Consider the following 20462-nt stretch of genomic DNA (forward strand, 5'->3'; position numbering starts at 1 on the left):
AAGGATAAGACAGGTCCATTTCACTATAGATGCCCTCCAGATCAAGATCAGCCAGACTCTGCAGGAACTGGAAACCCTTCTACCCTCTCCAATCTTAGAAGAGGTTTACAAGTTTGTGGACAAGGCCCAGCGGGCCCAACACTCTAAAGGAAAAGAAAGACAACGCAGGAAATTTCACACCTTGCTTTCAAAAACACACACTCCTCATTCTGAACCTACACAACCCAGAGAAGAAAACACACCTGAAGACAGTCAGGAGAAATGGGTTAAGAACTTTTCAGACAGGAATCTCACTGAACCTGAAAAGAGAGTATTAGCCAAAGGACTCAATTTTGCCATTTCTCCACAGCAGTTGCCCATAGTGGACCTCATCACAGCCACAGAATCTGCCATACGGATTAATAAATTATCAAAGACAGAAGCAGAGCAAATCAGGATGAAAGTCTCAGCCACCCTCTCCAGTGCCAAAGTCCCTCCGTCCAACCTCACAATACAGGAAAAGAAGGCCGTCGTGTCCCTGAGCAAAGATCACAACATCACTGTTTCACCAGCTGATAAGGGAAGATGCACCGTGGTCCTAAACACTACAGATTACTATACAAAGATCACCACTCTCCTCAGTGACAACAATACCTACGAAGCCTTAAAGCGAGACCCCACAAGCAGCTACAAAAAGAAAGTTATAGCTTGCCTTCAAGACTTTGAAAAGGACAAAATCATTGACCGCCTTACATATCACCGCCTTTACCCGGGGGATGCCATACCCTGCATTTACGGACTTCCTAAAATCCACAAGGAAGCTTGTCCCACTCAGACCCATAGTCAGTAGCATAAACTCAGCCACTTATAACATTGCTAAACACCTTGCTACCATCCTTGCTCCTCTCGTGGGGAACACCCCACACCACATCAAGAACTCCACCGACTTCACTGACAAGGTCCAGAAACTTACCCTGGATCCAGATGAAACCATGGTGTCCTTTGATGTAGTCTCTCTCTTCACTTGCATACCCACCACGGAGGCAGTGGAGACTGTCAGAAAACGACTACAAGAAGACAGCTCCTTGGAGGACAGGACCAACTTCACACCCGATCAGATCTGCACACTGTTAGACCTCTGCCTCACCACTACATATTTCAAATACAACGAAGGCTTTTACAGACAAAAACATGGCTGTGCCATGGGCTCCCCCGTGTCACCTATTGTAGCCAACCTTTACATGGAGGAAGTGGAAAGGAAGGCTCTTGGCTCTTTCAAAGGAAGAGTACCCAGCCACTGGTACAGATATGTGGACGACACCTGGGTCAAAATCAAGACACAAGAAGTGGAATCCTTCACTGCGCACATTAACGCTGTGGATAAAAACATCAAGTTCACCAGGGAAGACACAAAGGGCAACTGTTTGCCTTTCTTGGACTGCGCTGTGCACATTGAAGAGAACGGCAACCTCAACATCGAAGTTTACCGGAAGCCCACACACACGGACCAGTACCTCCTGTTTGACTCCCATCACCCTCTGGAACACAAACTTGGAGTAATTAGGACTCTACACCACTGGGCAGAACATGTTCCCTCTAAGCCTGAAGGGAAAAAGAAGGAACACACACATGTAAAGGAAGCATTCAAAACGTGCGGCTATCCTAAATGGGCGTTCTTAAAGTCAGCAAACAGGCACAGAAAAGAAGATCAGACACCAGCGAGGGAGGATAAGAAGGACAGACGCAACAACATTGTCATCCCCTATGTAGCCGGTGTATCAGAAAAACTCAGGAGAGTTTTCTCCAAGCATGACATCCCGGTGCATTTCAGACCCAGCAACATGCTCAGACAAAAACTGGTTCACCCGAAAGACAAAACGGCAAAACACAGACTTAACAATGTGGTGTATGCTGTACAGTGCAGCGAGGAATGCCCAGACCTCTACATTGGAGAGACCAAACAGCCACTTCACAAGTGCATGGCACAACACAGAAGAGCCACCTCCACAGGACAAGACTCAGCCGTCCATCTGCATCTTAAGGATAAAGGACACTCTTTCGAGGATGCCAATGTTCACATTTTGGACAGAGAGGACAGATGGTTTGAAAGAGGAGTGAAAGAAGCCATCTATGTCCACTGTGAGCGACCATCTTTGAACAGAGGCGGTGGTTTACGACACCAACTCTCTGCCATCTATAATCCAGTTTTGAGTTCCCTTCCCAGACGCCTTAACGCCCACTCACATCCTGGGCCATCTGATTTCAGGAATTCGCATGATAAGGTGGGGCCAGGTTTCACAATGAACTCACCCGAAACTCTGGCTGATTGGGACCCACACCCAGTTTCACACCTTGGCTCAGGCGATTAGAGGATCATCAGGGGGTCCTTTTGTCCCTCTGTGGGGGGATACTCCCACTAGGTTTATATCTGGGACTCTCCACCATTTGACCTTAGAACTGAAGAAGCTTCTCGGATGAGAGGTGAAACGTCTTCAAGTAACTTAAAGAAGTCCAGACGCTTTTCTTTGCAATCTCCTTTGAGTAGTTAGCATTGTTGCCTCACAGCAAGAAGAGTTTGACTCCACCATCTGGCTGGGGTGTTTCTGTGTGGAGTTTGCATGTTCTCCCTGTGTTTGCATGGGTTCTCTCCTGGTACTCTGGCCTTCTCCCACAGTCCAAAGATATGGAATTACTGGGGTTAGCCTCTTGCCCTATGATAGCTTGGACAGGCTCCAGGCCCTGCCAGGATGGATGGATGAATTTAGTTTAATAACAAGAAGGATTCTTAATGCAACTCCACCAGCAGTTGGAGACTAGAACAAAGCCTGACCACATACAACTAAGAACAGAGGAAACATGCAGGGACATCCCAAACCAGCCTGCGACCCTAACATTTTCATAACTGTACTTAATGTGCTTTGTCTCAGTAAAATATCTGAACAAATGAAGCTAACTGAAATGAAAAGTTTGTCATCCTTTCCCATCCAACAATAACAATTGTTTATTTGTTCTCACAGACAATTCTGATACAAGAGCAGATGCACCAAAAAGGATGTGAAATACTTTTTTGTGAGTATGATGTTGAAAATGTTAAAAAAAAAAATTTCATTCTTGTTATCACTTTGGTCCCTGTAATTATTTAATTATTCAGTTATTTCTGTGTAAGAATTTATTTTTTTAACATTTTCAAACGGATTTCCAACATGGATGGGTGTACTTCAGGGGCAGTTTTTATTACATTTCTTCTATTAAAAAATCCTGGAACAACAGTAGAGAGGACTTTCAGCAACGAGACGCAGATCTGGTGATTATTAGCAGTTCCTGTTTGTTTATAAGTTGTTGATATGCATCTCTGATTTCGTGAAAAAAGCTGATTCTTTAGTTTCAGATGGCACAACGGGGAGCCCAACCGTTATAATGGCCGAGATGAAGACTGTGGAGAAATGAAGATCATTAAAGATGAAAACAAATGGAATGACAGAGTGAAAACTTTTGGATCTGTGAAAAGATTGTGGATCTGTAATTGGCTATCGGACTAGTATTTTAAGCTACAGGGAAAACGGCTTATCATTATGCATGCAAGTTCAAACAAATATGGACATTAAAATCAAATTCAAGAGATTAAAAAATTATTCTGACCATAGAAATTGCATAAACATAAGGATAATGGCTGTAAAGTATATTAATGCACAACCAATAACAGGAAATATGTTGCGTTGCCACATGTTTCCTGTTTTTGTGAACATCTCCCTTAATGCACTTTCCCAGCAGCCAACAAGAGTTAGCAGCACTGTGAAATTTCTTTTACAAAGAAGGACAAGTCAGGGACTTTGCTGTGTATTAATAAATTACTGCAACAGTGAAAACTGTTCAAGTGTGTGAACAAGAAAACCTCTGACTATGTAAAACTAACATGGTTATATTAAGATGCATTTACCAGTTTTAGCTAAAAAGTCATGTTTGTATATAGTTTGCAGATATCCAACTGAACTTTATTTCTCTGTAAGACAGTATTAGCGTACTACTACATACTAAATAATAACAATTGTAACAATATTTTGTTGCCAAGACAACAATGTGGCAGGCAGAGTACTTTGATGTGTTACTCATTAAGTAAACTTCTTGCTGTGGTTAGCACTGTAACCTCAGATAAATTTGGCAAAGCCGTTCTGAATCAGCCATTTTTACTAATAAACTGTATATCACATGAAAAGGACTGGATTTCAGTTTTCTTATAAAGAACTTTATATTATATAGCACAAACTTTTCATTCCTTTAGATCAGATTTATTGGTGATTTGTTTAAAAAAAATGCAGAAAATTTTTTATAGGTTACTATGTTGTTTAAACGTTTTCCTTTTGTTTTAATAATCCTGGATCATTGTGGAACTCAGCAACCTTTGTATGGAAGTGTGATTGGATGCTTGTATGTGTATGTCATATCTTATATATGACTATGAACTCTATGCAGGTCTGTACACCTTATAGACCAGGGGTGGGCAACTCCAGGCCTCGAGGGCCGGTGTCCCTGCAGATTTTAGATGTGTCCTTGAACCAACACAGCTTATTTAAATGGCTAAATTAGCTCCTCAACATGTCCTGAAGTTCTCCAGCGGCCTGGTAGCGAACTAATCATGTGATTCAGGTGTGTTGACCCAAGGTGAGATCTAAAACCTGCAGGACACCGGCCCTTGAGGCCTGGAATTGCCCACCCCTGTTACAGACTATAGGTTTAGACTATAGGTAACAGCTACGTGCTACTATTCAAATGCACTTAAATAACTGATCATTAGTTAGTGAGAGCACTTCTATAAAAACAGAGGTTTTGCCTCTACACCCACAACTGCAGTTTGGCCCACAACAACAACCTCATCATCAAGTTTGCTGATGACACCACGGTAGCCCCCTAAAATATAAGCTGTTTTTACTCAGGTTTTAACATTCCAGCTTTTTAGTATAATGTTCAAATGATGTCCAGTTGTGCCAATAAGTAACTGTCCACAGAAATCACTGCGAGGTAGTGAGTAGATGTCCTGTACCTGCCTCCTGCACATTCTACCAAGGCAGCTGTCTCTTACTTGAAGTAAAGGGAGTAGTTGAGTACAATAAAAACTAGTAAACTATCTCAGCATGCCGTCTCATATTTAAAAGTAGATATATATGAATGTTTTTATCTTAGTGGAAATTGGAAACTGAGTTGATCTGATAAGGGAGAAGGGGTAGATGTATTCTGTGTACAGGAAGCTGTGAGCTTAAACCTGCCGATGTTGTCATAAACGGAAGAAAGAAAGGTAGATAAGGTTATTGATTAGTTCTGCATTTTCTCACTATATGCCTTTGCCATACCACAGCAAAATAAGTTTGTTCTTAAATACGAATCTGACATGGATTGTGAAAATGGAGCTGATACTTCGACCGGTAGTAAGTAATTCAATTTATTTAGAAGATTTTCATGCTGTCAATGTCGTATGTTTTATTCTAGTTTCAAGTATGAGTTTGCACTGAAAACCCCACCTTGGTAGATATTCTTGGAATCAGGTGGAGGATTTTTTATTTTTTTAAACAAACGATTAGGGAATAAACTGCATTCAAAGTTTATTTTTTCAACCACTAACACAATTAAAATTATGTAATAATTTTATTTAATAATTATAAAATATTGAATAGTTTCTTCTTTTAAAGAACTCAATATCAGGGCTTTCTTCTTCTAAATTCAGCTAAAACTGAGGCCACCGGGGGACAAAAGTGGGCACGTCTGTTTTTTCTTTTCTAGAATTCTGAGATTAAAGTCAGAATTCTGACGTTTTTCTCAGAATTCTGGAAAAGAAAAAAAGATATGCCGACTTTTTTTTTCTGGTGTCCCTAATCCTCTTCCATACTAAACAGATTCTTACTCTGGATGGCATTATCTTGGCCTCCAGGAACACTGTGAGGAACCTTGGAGTCATTTTTGTCCTTCAGTGCAGGTATTAAACAAATACGTAGGGCTGATTTCTTCCATTTGCCTAATATCACTAAAATTAGAAACATCTGGTCTCAGAGTGACACTGAAAAACTAGTTCATGCGTTTACTACTTCTAGGCTGGACTACTGTAATTCATTATTATCAGGATATCCTAAAAACTTCCTGAAAAGCTTTTAGTTGATCCAAAATGCTGCAGCAACAGTACTGACAGGGACTAGAAAAAGAGAGCATATTTCTCATATATTGGCTTCCCTTCATTGGCTCCCTGTTTATTCCAGAATCTAATTCAAAATCCTTCTCCCCGCATACACGGTCTTAAATAATCAGACAAGAATAAATAGTGCCATAGGACCCCAGTAGAGCACTTCACTCTCAGACTAGAACAGGGGTCGGCAACCCTGAGCACGCATGCCACAGCTGGCACGCGAAGGGTTAACTGATGGCACGACCATAGCTGGACTGGCCATCGGGCATTTGCCTGGTATGCCTGATGGTCATTTTTCGTTTTTATGGGCCGATGATTTTTCGTTTTTTTTTTTCTTTCTTTTTTTTGTTACTTTCGAACAGTATAAACAATGACAGGTGGTGGATTGGCCAGATGCTGGCTGATGTGTAATAACTAGGGCTATCTCGATATCCTTTAGCTGGATGGCGATATACAATATATATCTTGATATTTCTTTAAAGCCATATAGTAGGAACAAAAAGAGAGTTCTCAGTCATGCTGTGTCCCAGATCTCACACAGGCACTTTTATTAACATACAGCGCAGATGTACATCAAAAAAATTGGTCAGAAATAAATTATCAGCAATTATTAAATAATAATGCTCCATAAATAAAGTAAAACAATGTTGTTTTTGTGCATAACAAAAAGCTCACAATTGTGCCGTCAAAATGTAAACTAAAAATACGCTGAGCATAATAACAAAGACAGACAGATTTCCCAGCTGCTTTGTTCCCAAGTTCTACTGCGCGACTGACAGCCTGGAGTTTGAAATCTGCTTCGTAACCGTGTCTCTTAACAGGTACCATTTGTGGTCCTAATACACACACACAATATGGTATTATTACGGTAATATTACTCTGCAAGGCTCCTGACTACCGCAGCTGTAATGCTCCCACAATCCATCAAGCAGTGCAGCTTCGCAGCTTACCAAAGTCGCACTAAAACAATTTTTGACAGATTGCTGCCTGCCGTGTACCACATAAAATCAGTTCGCGGTCAGTAAGCACAACCAGAATTCATAAAAAAGGCGCACTGTCGATTTTTGACAAAATGAAAAGATTTTAGTGTAAGGTTATAGTTGGAAAAATACAGTATACGAGTTTTGTAAGGTAGTTTGTATCGGGGCAGGAGGTTGGGAGACTTCGCGGTCTGGGATACAGCATACAGTTTCACACACTTTTTATTTTGCACTTTATGGCGCTGTTGTAAATGGTGAAAACACTAGTACTGCTAGCTGCACGCCACCAATGCGTTAACGGGCTAACTGCTAACGCTAACCGCAACGCTAACGTGTTGTCCTCTTTGATAGCTTCTGTGTCCATCTTGTCGTTGCCTGCAGGTGAAGCAATGGGGGAGGGGGAGTTGTGTTCAGTGAAGGAGAGAGGCGAGGCAGAGTAACTTTGCGTAGAGACAATAGTGGATGAAAGAGAGACAAACTTGCGGTTCCACAAGTATAATTATAACGTAACAAAGACTATATTTTCACATCTCATATCTCGTCTAAAAATATATCAATGTATTAAAAATCTCAATATTACGGAGCCCTGCAGGGGACATGGGAGAAAAAAAAATTAAGACGGACTTTTGCGAGATCTCGCAAAACTAACTCAACTCGGGATCTTGCAAAACTTTTGCGAGATCTCGCAAAACAAACTCGGGATCTCGCAAAACTAACTCAGGATCTCGCAAAACTTTTGCGAGATCTCGCAAAACAAACTCGGGATCTTGCAAAACTTTTGTGAGATCTCGCAAAACAAACTCGGGATCTCGCAAAACAAACTCGGGATCTCACAAAACTTTTGAAAGATCTCGCAAAACAAACTCGGGATCTCGCAAAAGTTTTGCGAGATCTCGCAAAAGTTTTAGCCGCATACTTCGGACGCTGGCTTGAAGCCGACCGGGAGGTCAAGGCACGATGTGCCGGGAAAGCGGTGTTCCTCCCGGCTGTATTAAACCTCCCGTTAACTTCGAGCTAACGGGAAGAATGCGGCTAAAACTTTTGGGAGATCTCGCAAAAGTTTTGCGAGATCCCGAGTTTGTTTTGCGAGATCCCGAATTTGTTTTGCGAGATCCCGAGTTTGTTTTGCGAGATCTCGCAAAAGTCCGTCTTGATTTTTTTTCCTCCCATGTCCCCTGCGGGGCTCTGTACAATATGTCACCCAGTCCGAGTAATAACCACCTGATGGGTGGATGAGGGAAAGGGGAGGCAGGAGGAGGAAAGACCCGAGGCAGCCGCTGGCCCGAGTGTCAGGTGAACTTCAGGTAAGAAGTTATGACCTGCAGTCTATCTGGATCAGATATAAACCAAGTTTAGGTGTAGTCATAGCTGGACTGGCCATCGGGCATACCGGGCATTTGCCCGAAGGGCCGATGGTGATTTTTAGTTTTTATGGGCCGATGATTTTTTATTTTTTTCCGGTAACGGTACAAACAATGAAAGGTGGTGGATTGGTCAGATGCTGGCCGGTGTGTAAAAATAACTCAGTTGTTTGGTGGTGGTTATAGCGGAGCTTCCACAGATTCAGTAACATTAGCAAGTGGTGGAGGACAGCAGGTGGATGAGAGAAAGGGGAGGCAGGAGAAGGAGAGACCTGAGGCGGCCGCTGGCCCGAGTGTCAGGTGAACTGAACTTCAGGGAAGAAGTTATGACCTGCAGTCTATTTGGGTCAGATATAAACCAAGTTTAGGTGGAGTTTATTTTCGTTTTGCTGACTTTTTACCGTCAGTTACAATAACTTGTACTGCGTACTAGCTAGCATGACGGTGTTTCTATACATCTGGGTGGGTGTTATGATGTTACTGATAGTGAACTTTATTTTATTCATAAGGTTAGTTAGTAGAGTTGCCAACCGTCCCGTAAAAAGACGGAAATGTCCCGCATTCAGAGAAAATATTATGCGTTTCGTATTGAGCTGAAAAGGAACACAGTTTGTCCTGTACTTCAGCTAGGATGGAAAAAACACAAAGCTGGAATTATTCTGTTTTTACGCTGTCAGCTGCCTCTTCTTCGTTCATTCTTTCCCCTCCCTCTCCTGTTTCTACTTCAATGAATATGATCATGAAACTGATCAATGATCAGCTGATCAGCTTTTCTCTCTTGTTTATCGCCCACTTTGCGCCAGAAAGAGGAAACCAGTGGATGTCGCGTTAAACAACAGTAGCATGTTTAAGCTTGATCAGCTGTTGTTAGAATTTATTTAATATTAATTTCAAGTATCAGCTGATGTTTGCTGGAGCCACAGCTGTTAAGCTGCTGGTCATGATATCGGTTTGGATATGTGGTGAGAGATCTTTATGGTTTAGCACACCAGCTAATGCTCTTTTATCAGTCTGCTAATACACATCTGGTAAGAGATACAGATGCATAAAAAGTCACACCAAATGATTCCTGAACAGTTCTTACCCTACAAATGTAACCACACTGAACTGAAAACCACTAAACCCATTTGTACTTCCTCTTTATTTATCCCTTAATACATTTTTTATTCGGCAGCACGGTGGCACGGTGGTTAGCACTGTTGCCGCACAGCAAGAAGGTCCTGAGTTCAATTCCACCATCAGGCCAGGGTCTTTCTGTGTGGAGTTTGCATGTTCTCCCCGTGTTTGCGTGGGTTCTCTCCGGGTACTCCGGCTTCCTCCCACCGTCCAAAGACATGCAGCTTGTGGGGATAGGTTAATTGATTAATCCAAATTGTCACTAGGTGTGAATGTGCGAGTGAATGTGAGTGTGAATGGTTGTCTGTCCCTGTGTGTTGGCCCTGCAACAGACTGGCGACCTGTCCAGGGTGTACCCCGCCTTTCGCCCTATGACAGCTGGGATAGGCTCCAGCGCCCCCCGCGACCCTGAAAAAGATAAGCGGAAGCGAATGGATGGACATTTTTTATTCTCATGTTGGTGTTTATAGTATTATTATTATGCATGAGTCCATATCCTGGCAGTGCACCATAATTTTCGTTGTACATTCTTATATAATGACAATAAATGTAATTTTCTTATCTGTTTGATACCTGCACACAGAAAGAAAACTCTGCAGACTGGTTGCTTTGAGCTTTGCACTTCTGTGTATTCTTCAAGCTACACTCAACATTTCACTGCGACTGGCTTTTTGTGAGTCAATTTACATTTTCTTTGTAATGTGACCATAAATTCACCATCTGAATAATATAAGAACAGAATGACAGAGACCGTTACAGTTTGAAGAATTGCAATTAATTTAACTTGAATCAGGTTCATTCATGTGGCACTCTGGTGGTGTAGTTACTTAAGGAAATGTTTGCTCTTACAGACAGTTCTGATACAACAACAACACCAGATTGTGAGGCCATTATGAAAAACTTGACTAAAGAAGAAGACATTAAAATGAATGAATTAGGTGAGTGTAACGCTAAACAGTATTATCATTATTAACATTGCTGTTTGTTATTTTCTTGAGCATAATTTTGAAGGTTCAGTTTTACTGTCCTTTGCAGCTCGCTATATCCAACGAGGATGGATATACTTCAAACACAGTTTATATTACGTTTCATCTACTGAAAACACCTGGAATGACAGCAGAGAGGACTGTCTGCAGAGAGGGGCAGACTTGGTGATTATCAACAGCAGAGAGGAACAGGTACAGTAGGAGCAAAATCTGTTTCTGAGACACAAAGACAAAAGTGTAAAACTCAGATGTATTTTATATTATTGTTCATTTCTTTTTCTGTGAATAAGAACTTCATAAGAGAGTTTAAAAATCGGACATGGATTGGACTGACTGACGCAGAAAAAGAACAGACATGGAAATGGGTGGATGGGACTACACCTACCATCAGGTTTCACACTTTATGTTTGTTACATAACTCTTTCATAAATTATTATTGGTAACTTGCATTTTAAGATAAAGTGTAGGTGTAAATTCTTGTCCTTGTGTGTAGTTGTTTGTTCAGTACGGTGGCCCCTAGAGACAAAGCACGTACAAACTCCAAAACACTTGCTAACTCCAAAACACTTGCAAACTCCAAAACACTTGCAAAGTATCTGAGGCTGAGACCACAGGACAGTAAAACATGATTGTTGGGCTTCATTTCTGTAGTGAACAGTCATTTAAGATTAGTTAGTAAATAACAATTAGCTAATGTTGTTCATGAGACTAAAGTCATATCACTTTGGTAATGTAAATATAATATGGCAAATATTATAGTTATTATATTAATCATTATTGGCTATTACAGCAGTGAACATGAACTCTGTGTCAAATACTGAGCCTCAGTACAGATTCAAGTTGCAGTTATTTATATGTCTTATCACCTTAAATCTTCACTCAAAGACAAGTATCTTTGACAGTGCATATATAGGTGTATCATATATAAGAGACAAATGTTGTTCCTTCAGTATGTTGGCATTACTAAATTTGGCTCATTGCTTACATATATTTATAAAAAGAAAATGTACGAGCTGTGATAACTGTTTCTGATAAAATGAAGAGTAGACTGATATATGAAATATTCCTTTATTGGGTGAGAAAATCAGACCATGTCATAACTGCTGTAGCTGTAAGTCATACAGAATAGATATCAGAGCCTTAAACAGGCTGACTTCTGCTAAATGGGTCAAACTGGGCAGAAAGTCTACAAACACATAACATCCTTATAGAATATGATGTAACACTATAGATCAATGTAACCACGGTAACTTCTGACCCCACTTCCGCCAGTCCCTTTATTGTGGCGGGAATGAATCCTGTATAAGTTCCGGGTCAATCAGCTGCATGTCCCTGCTCCTCTGGCTGCTGTTGTCCCTGTGGTTGGCGTACTTGTCAGATATCGACAAATTTTGCACTACAGGCCAGTTGACAGCGTGCAATAACCCGGCCGATTCATTCATCTTTACACTACCTCACAATCGACTCAACGGTGAGTTATTTGTTTGTTTTGTCACAATTAATGACAATGCGGAGCCGCGATCGCACATCCTAAAACGCCAGTAAGCTAAAGCTAGGCTAGCGACAGTAAGTGCAATTACTAGTTTTATTTATTGAATATTGTTGTTTTTGTTTATTCCGTTATGGACGAATGTTGACTTAATGTATCTAGAGTTGAACGAGTGATTTGATTTTTGTAGTTTTGTCCGTTTTGGATGTTTTTTGTTACTTTTCTGATGAAATGCCAAAACGGCCTATGAGATTTTGCATTGAGTTAAATTCCATTGAGCTTATTGAATCTGTTGCGCAACACCTGTGATTAAATGAGTTTTGTAAACATATTTGATTAACTTTGAATAATATTTATTAGCTTTAACGCTGATATACTTTGATGGGACCCATGAGAATGTTTTTCTATAATAGTATTTAGAATGAAATTCATTATAAGAGATGATGGTTTATTGATTGTTGTATGAAACGTGGCATTGATTACTTGACTTTGTTATTTATGGATTTATTTTGTCACAGCAGTAGAATGCTGTTTCGTTTTCTTCTGTGAATGATGATTCATGTTTTTGACCTTGTTTAGGTCAGGTTTTTTTTCTCCCGCAATCAGCCCTGATCAGCGCGAGATGGCGAGCCACCCGACCACCGCTACGTTGCGGTAGGATTATGAACCTATGGACTGAATCAAACTGTTGACACATGACCTATCACAGGTCCATGGAACTAAAATAAATCACATACTGGACTACACCTCATTCCACCTCCCTTTTGGAACCCAATAAGCTGTTTTGTATTGTCAACATTATTTTTGGTTGTGATATATATGCATATTTATTTATTTTTTGTACATCTGTCTATATATTCCTCATAACAAACATAATATATATATTTTGAGCTCAACTTTGATTTCCTGTGTTTTATTCACACCCTCAGGCTCCATAGTCGAAACTTATTCTGATAGCTCATTGTCTATGAGGCTGCAGTCAGGCGCCCTGGTCCTTTAACCGCGTTACATCAACTTACCTCAGAATATATAAAGCATATAAACAATTACAGCAATATGATGCAACTGTCAGGGTTCCTGGGTCGGTGACCCAGTGTTTTCAGTTTTGTTCATGTTCAGTTTATTTTGCCACTTCCATGTGCTCACTTCCTGCTTTTCCTGTGTCAGCTCGTCTTGTGTCATTAGCCAGATTATGTTCAGCTGTGTACTCACTGGTCTCTCATTATCATCCTCATCAGTCTGTGTATTTAAGCACTCTGTTTCTACTCGTTCACTGTCGTGTCATTGATGTTAATGTCGTCTGTGTGTTCAGTTTGTCAACCAGCCAGTCAGTCAGTCTTTGTTCATTCATTCATTCAGCCAGCCAGCCCCTACCTCTGTACTGTTTGTTCACTCCTTCGGCAATAAACATCCACCTTCACCTACCTGCCTGTGAGTCCAGCGTTTGGGTCCTCCTTCTCTCATCCACGACACTACTCCTGACAGCAACAAACACAGCAGTACTACTAATGCAAAATACTCAAAGCTTTATAGAAATGAAACAAACATTTATTTTTAGCTCCATTCTGCTGCTGATACATACTTTAGGTTTCTGAATATTAAACTTGTTGCTGCCTTTCATAGTGTGTAACTTGAAGGCCCTGAGTACTTTCTCCCACACTGAAAACACTGGAATGATCAAATTATTTGAACATTGCCTAATAAGACTGATTCAGGACAGACGATTAGTTATTTAAACTTTCCTAGCAGTCCTTCACAAACAGGGAACAGTCTGTCTATTCTCTCCATCTGTCAGCTGCTGCTGGCTCTTCCTCCTCCTCTTCCTCACACCCTGCTGAGTTTGTCCTGGTGGATCATCAGGGGTGCAAAGCCTCACAGATGATGTGCAGCAGTGGGTCCCTCAGTCTGTCCTCACTCTGGACACTTGCAGTTGTCACACATGGAAATCAAATGTGTGATAAGCTGCAGGATTCAAACACAAGTGTGACTTATTAATGAATGTTCATACTTTTATTACACAATCAGAGAGAAAGAAAAAGAGAGAGAGTGCAGGACAGCCAGACAGACAGATGACAGTCTCAGGTGTACACACTGCTACAAAACAGCACAAAAGGAGGATTTAGTGTTTGTGTTATTACGAAACAAGAAGAGTTCCCAGATGGTACAGTGGACACATGTGTGACTCCTGTGATTAAAGCATCTTTCTTTCAGCTTAACGAGTGAACCGTCAGCTCGTTCAAACACACGTTAAAGTCAGTTTGGCTCGACCCCACCGAACAGAGGCAGCAATATAACATAGCTAACATTAACAGTGCAGTGAATCCTGCTTGTGCCGTGATATTCAGGACTGCAAACCGAGCAGCATCACTGACTTTCAGCTTGTTGTGTTTGTGGATATATGACTGACTTTAATTATCCATAAAATCATCACATTCTCTGTACACAGCAAATCCAGCATGTCCAAATTAACACTGTCGGATTTGATTTCAACACTATTAAAGTGTCTATATGGGTCCACACCAGAGAGTGTTAATTTAACTCTTTTTGGAGAGTTGGTACTTTAACTCTGTTTTAGTGTAAAATACCAAATTTGTCTGGAGTTGATAATTTAACACTTGGTGTTAAGAGTTTATATATTAATTCTCCAAGAGTATTTTAGTTTAACTACGTAAGAGTTATCTTCTAATTCATTCTAAAAAGCGGGAATTTTACTGTTCTGAACTTCTAGAAATTTCTTTTGGAAATAAACATTTACTAAAAAGACGCAATGGTTTTTGAAAAACATTTATTCTGAACTGTGCACCACAATTTCAAAACATTTTCTGAAAGATGTAACAGTATACATGTTCTCACTTTCATTAGAATGTTGTTTATCAAAAGGTCTGACATAGGTGAGCTGGTAAATGCAAATAACAGCATTCTCATCACTTATTTCTTCAATACAATATGCATGTCCTTCATTCATCACTTTGTGGAACTTCAACGCACTTCTGCTCTCCCCCATATTCCATCTTCACAAGCATATCCTGTGCGGAGATTGAATAAAAATTAGTTGACCCTAATTAATGGCACAAATAATCCAGTAAACAATTGCAGCACAGTAAAAAAAAAAAAGGAATCCTCTTTGAGCCTTTACTTGTGTAAAGTATTTTCCCAAAAGACAAGGACACAGGCAACAGGTAATACTGAACTAAATGTAAAACCTCAACCTTTTTCATTTTTACCTAAACCGTGTGCACAAAACTCTGGAGGGATCTATGCTAACGTAGAATCCAGTCAGGACGTCTGCTACTGCTGTTTGCTCGGTTTTTTTTTTTTATGGGCGATCGTTTTCAGGCTTCAAGTAGCACCATTATACCAACATTTCACATTCTAGACATTGTTTTAGGTGTATTTGACCAAAAGTTTGACTGAAAATTCACATGCAAGCTTTTTTCAAGGCTGTGGTATTTGCCCGCAAACAATACCTTTCAGCTAGCTAAAACAGAATATTATGCTATCACCGAGCAACATGGCTATTGCCTTTCACACAGCTTTGTCTCAACTCCAAAGAGCCACAGAAGTAAAAGCTAATAGAAATAATTGAAACAATCTTTGAAAAAATGACTTACCAAGCATGGCAAACAACTCAAATATGTAGAGCAAAATGTTCTGAAACGGCTTCACTTCAGCTTCGATTGGAGCCGTGCTGGGGGCGGAGTCTGTGAATTTACTCTGTTGGTGTCATAGCCCCTCTAGGAGTTCAGAGTTAAGAGGTCAAGATGTTTCCATTGTAACACCTCCAGATTTGACATAGAAACACTCATTTTTAACACTCGATTTTAACTACTATCATTTTACACCTCAGAGTTACATTAAAACAGGGGTCACCAACCTTTTTGAAAGTGAGAGCTACTTCTTGGGTACCGATTAATGTGAAGGGCTACCAGTTTGACACACACTTCTCAAATAACAAATTTCCTCAGTTTAGCTTAATTATGTGTTATCATTAATAATTAATGATATTCATCTATGTACGGACACTAATTATGTTAATTATTTTTCACCATAATTATAAAGAATGCAAGTAGGAAACAAGGTAGGAAACATAAATATCAATATGCAACGCTTTATTTCTATATATCTCTGCAAGTATTTACATTTTGAAGTGATCACTTCTACAACATTTTCACTTACCACTAACAAATTTTAACAAATCATGCACTGTTACATACATTATTTTTGTATGTATGTAACATACAAAAAATCAACTTTCAAATTTTACAGAACTTTTCACCAAATTGGCAGCATTTTAAAGCAAATTTTCACATGTTACACTTAACAAACACATTTGTTTTTCAATAATTAAATTCAACTTTGACATGACACTGTAATGTTGCCACTGAGAACATCTAATATGGCTTTCTTTGTCTGTTAGTGGGAAACCTGGCATTGCATGCTGTTCACCAGTGTGTTCTAATCTGGGGTATAACTTGACACTGCAACTCTGAGTGAGTCTTGCAGATGTGCATCGGAGAGGCGTGTTCTGTGTTTGTTCTTGATGAAGTTCATGTCAGAAAAGGCTGATTCACAAAGATAGGTTGAACCAAACAGGCTGGCAACCTTCATAGCTGCTGTGCACACACCACTGTACTCTGTAAATGCACAGAGAAAATGTTCATCTGGGCTTTAAATCCATTTAAAGCACTTATCATGTCAGCAACAGTCTTACCTTTGCCTTGCAGCTCACAGTTCAAATGGTTCAGTTTCCCAGTAATGTCTGTTAAAAACGCAAGGTCAAGTGTCCACTCAGTGTCCTCCAGCAGAGATGTGTCTTCCCCTTTGGATTGCATGAACTCCTTGATTTCACCCAAAAGTGACAAAAAACGAAGCAAAATCCGTCCCCTGCTGAGCCATCGGATTTCCGTATGTAGTAGCAGGTCACCATATTCAGCTGACAGCTCCTCCAATAGCACCTTGAATGTTCTGTGCTGTTTAGCTCTGGAGCGGATGCTGTTTATGATCTTCACGACGGGAGTCATGACGTGCTCGAAGCCGATCACCTTTGAGCATAACGCCTGCTGGTGAATGATGCAGTGGTAATGCATGAAGTTTGGGAACTCTGTGTCACCTTTACAGTGAGCGATGAATCCCGTATGTCGGCCGATCATAGCAGGAGCCCCGTCGGTAGTCACTGATACCAGCTTTTCCAACGGTACCTTTTTCTTCGCGAAAAACTCCTTCACCACGTTATAGATGTCAACTCCCTTCGTAGTTGTCTTTAGCGGCAGTAGTGTCAGAAGTTCTTCTTTTGTGGAGAAACCATCAAATACCATCCGGATAAAGACCATCAGCCGTGCTGTACTGCTGCTGTCGACGGACTCGTCACACTGGATGCTAAACCAACTGCACTTTGCCAGATCCTGATCCAACTGATCGGCCAAGTTCCCGGACATAGCCGACACTCTTTTAACAATTGTAGTTGCCCCCAGCTGGACATCAGAGAGAGTGGAGATTACATCGTTTCCATATTTCTCGTCTTTAAGCACAGTTTTTGCAATTATCATCATTGCTTCTTTGAAAACCTCCCTGTCTAAAAATGCCTTCTTTTTCTTAATCATGAAATGTGTAGCTCTAAATGAGGCTTCGGTTGCTTTTTGAGAGTTTTTCACCGGTCTCGTGAAAAAAGACTGCTGTTTGCTCAAACCTGCCTTTAATTCGCGGGCCTTTTCCGCTCGCAGTGTGCTGCCCTTTGGGTAGTTAGCATGGTAGCTTGTGTGACACGTTCGGAAATGTCTCTCCACGTTGTGCCGCTTTGCCGTTGCCACAGTTGCCCCGCAAATGAGACACACGCATGAATCTTTCACAGTGGTAAAAAAAAGAACTCTTCCTCCCATTCACTGTGAAAATTATATGTTTTCTTCCTTTTTTCCGCCATGTTTTCCTCATCTCCTCACCTTTGCCTTTGCTGGTCTTCACGGCAACTGTTTCCGTGGAGACCAGCTAGCACTAAATATTAGATCATGATCTAATATTTAATAATAAACATTTTTTTTAATATATTATCTCTAACAAATTAACACCAATGCAATTGTGATAAAAAAAAAAATAGCAAGAAAAAATAAAAATAGATGCAGCTTACTGGTAAGTTGTTATGGTGAGCTATTTTTAGAACAGGCCCGCGGGCGACTCATCTGGTCCTTGCGGGCGACCTGGTGCCCGCGGGCACCATGTTGGTGACCCCTGCATTAAAAGAATGTGACTCTACTTAGAGTAAAATTAACTCTACTTTTGCAAGAAGACTATTAACACCAAAACATTTAACACTTTTGAATTTGCTGTGTAAGATTAAAGTCAATTATTGAATGGCGTATATTTTGAAGTAAAGGCTTTAAAACCAAGTTAGTACAAATCGTACTAGTACATAATCGGCCTTAAAATGCGGCCTTTAAGGCTGCAGACCCCAAATCCGGTCATTGGTACTTCCTGGCTTGTGTAGTTACTAGGTAACAAAAGCTCAACACTGCCCCTAGCGTCCTGGAGCACTTCCGTTGTGTTTTGGAATTTGCAAGTGTTTTGGGGTTTGCATGTGTTTTGTCTCTAGGGGCCACCGTAGTTCAGTATACCATGACTTCAGTGTCAGTATAAAATGGTTAGTCTTTTTTTCTGTTTGTGTTCAGCTTCTGGTACATCGGCGAGCCTAACAATGTTGATGGAGGTGAAGATTGTGGAGAAATCTATTTCTATAAAAGAGAAAACTCCTGGAATGATGCACCATGTGGCAGAAAAAATGTCTGGATTTGTGAAAAAAATTTATAGATAATTTACCCCACCAGAAAATATTAAGATGTAAAATCATGACAAATAAATGTAGTCATATAATATCACCATTGATTTCAGGTAGTCAGCTGATTTTAAGTGAAAGCAGAGAGGCAGAAAAGACAACCAACATAATACTTTGTTTATAAAGTTGGTGTGCAGTCTGTTGTCTGTATGTTATACACAGAAAAATATTTAAATACTGTTCAAATTATGTGATTATCTTCTTTTTATACATATAAAATGTACCTCTGTTCCAGAGTTTTCTGCCATAAGTGGTACAAAACTTTCCATAAATGTGTTGGCAGCACTGATTTGCTTGGAGCAAACATAATCATGTGTGTTTGCAAATAATATCAAAAATACTTTATTCATTACATTATAACAGCAAGAACTGTTTCTCGAGTTATGTGTGACAACATGAGCCTGGTTACTGGAAAACAAGTAAATGACTTCAATAGTTTGGAAACTAAATGAGAAAAATGCAAAAACCCATGTGGAAGATTGTCACAGTTACCATTTTTTAAGGGTGCCAGAAAAAAACCAAATTATTTGTAGAAAGAATGATGTGAAGTTGTCTGACTGCTTGTATTCAGTGCCATTTTGTTATTACCACATATACTTCATTAAAAGGCCTGGAATCGCTTTTTCTTATTAAAAAACCCATTGCCATTTTACATGCAACATCTGTTAATGTTTAATGATCTACAGAATTATGAAAACAGCACACATAGCATTACAACAGGTAATCATGTACAGGTACTCAGAATTCTCACAGCCAGAAGGCACGCATGTGGTTACGTTAATTAGGTTGGTGATTCTAAATGTAAATAAGTACAAGCGAGCATATTCTTAGTATGGATATAAGCCTTTATTGTTTGTTTGTTTGTTTGTTCATTTATTTCAAACATGCAAACAATATTCAGGTAGATTTAATAAAGAAGATAAGAGAGAGAAAAAAATACTAAACAAAAGTCAATACATTTCAATATTGCTACCGTTCTAATTCATTTACATGTTGAAAGGGAGTGGTGCCACTAGCAGCAGCAATTAGACAGAATTCAGTAATTAAGGGCATAAAATGCAAGAACGTGGAGCATAAAATCAGCCTTTATGCGGATGATGTGTTACTCTTTCTCCAAAATTCACAAACCAATATCTCTGGGGTGATTGAATTGATAAACTCTTTTGCAAGAATATCAGATTACTCAATTAACTGGTCAAAATCTACAGTTCTACCGATTAATTGCTCCCTCCATAATTCCTCTTCTACACCACTGCAATCGGGAAATATAAAATATTTAGGTATTAATGTTTCTCCCAAGCTTGCAGATCTAACTAAATTAAACCATATCCCGCTTTTAAAGAAGGTAGAAGATGATCTGGCTAGATGGAAATGTCTACCCATATCACTCATGGGAAGGGTTGCCGCTATAAAAATGATGGTCTTACCAAAAATAAATTATTTATTCTCAATGATCCCAACTAAACCGCCACAAGATTGGTTCAGATCTCTAGATTCATGTATGTCCAAATTCCTTTGGAAAAATAACCCCCCCCCCCCGAATAAGCTTAAAAACACTA

General features: G+C 40.0%; 1 protein-coding gene and 1 long non-coding RNA gene across 2 annotated transcripts; one reads left to right on the top strand and one right to left on the bottom strand.

Moving 5' to 3' along the window:
• Positions 1-436: 436 nt before the first annotated feature.
• Positions 437-18903, top strand: LOC146572884 (CD209 antigen-like protein C). The gene is made up of 6 exons (XM_085278513.1): positions 437-620; positions 10189-10278; positions 10457-10543; positions 10641-10783; positions 10882-10982; positions 18740-18903. The coding sequence occupies exons 1-6, from the start codon at positions 437-439 to the stop codon at positions 18876-18878; spliced, it is 744 nt and encodes a 247-aa protein (XP_085134639.1). The 3' UTR covers positions 18879-18903.
• On the bottom strand, positions 14849-16034 carry LOC146572885 (uncharacterized). Its single transcript, XR_014892765.1, has 2 exons — positions 15692-16034; positions 14849-15106 (listed from the first exon to the last, which is right to left on the bottom strand). It is a non-coding gene; the product is annotated as an uncharacterized LOC146572885 (long non-coding RNA).
• Positions 18904-20462: the final 1559 nt, after the last annotated feature.

The sequence above is a fragment of the Mchenga conophoros genome, linkage group LG6 (assembly GCF_057382185.1).
Source record: "Mchenga conophoros isolate Kocher_MC1m ecotype Shallow Benthic linkage group LG6, M_conophoros_male_GT1.1, whole genome shotgun sequence".
Classification (NCBI taxonomy): Eukaryota; Metazoa; Chordata; class Actinopteri; order Cichliformes; family Cichlidae; genus Mchenga; species Mchenga conophoros.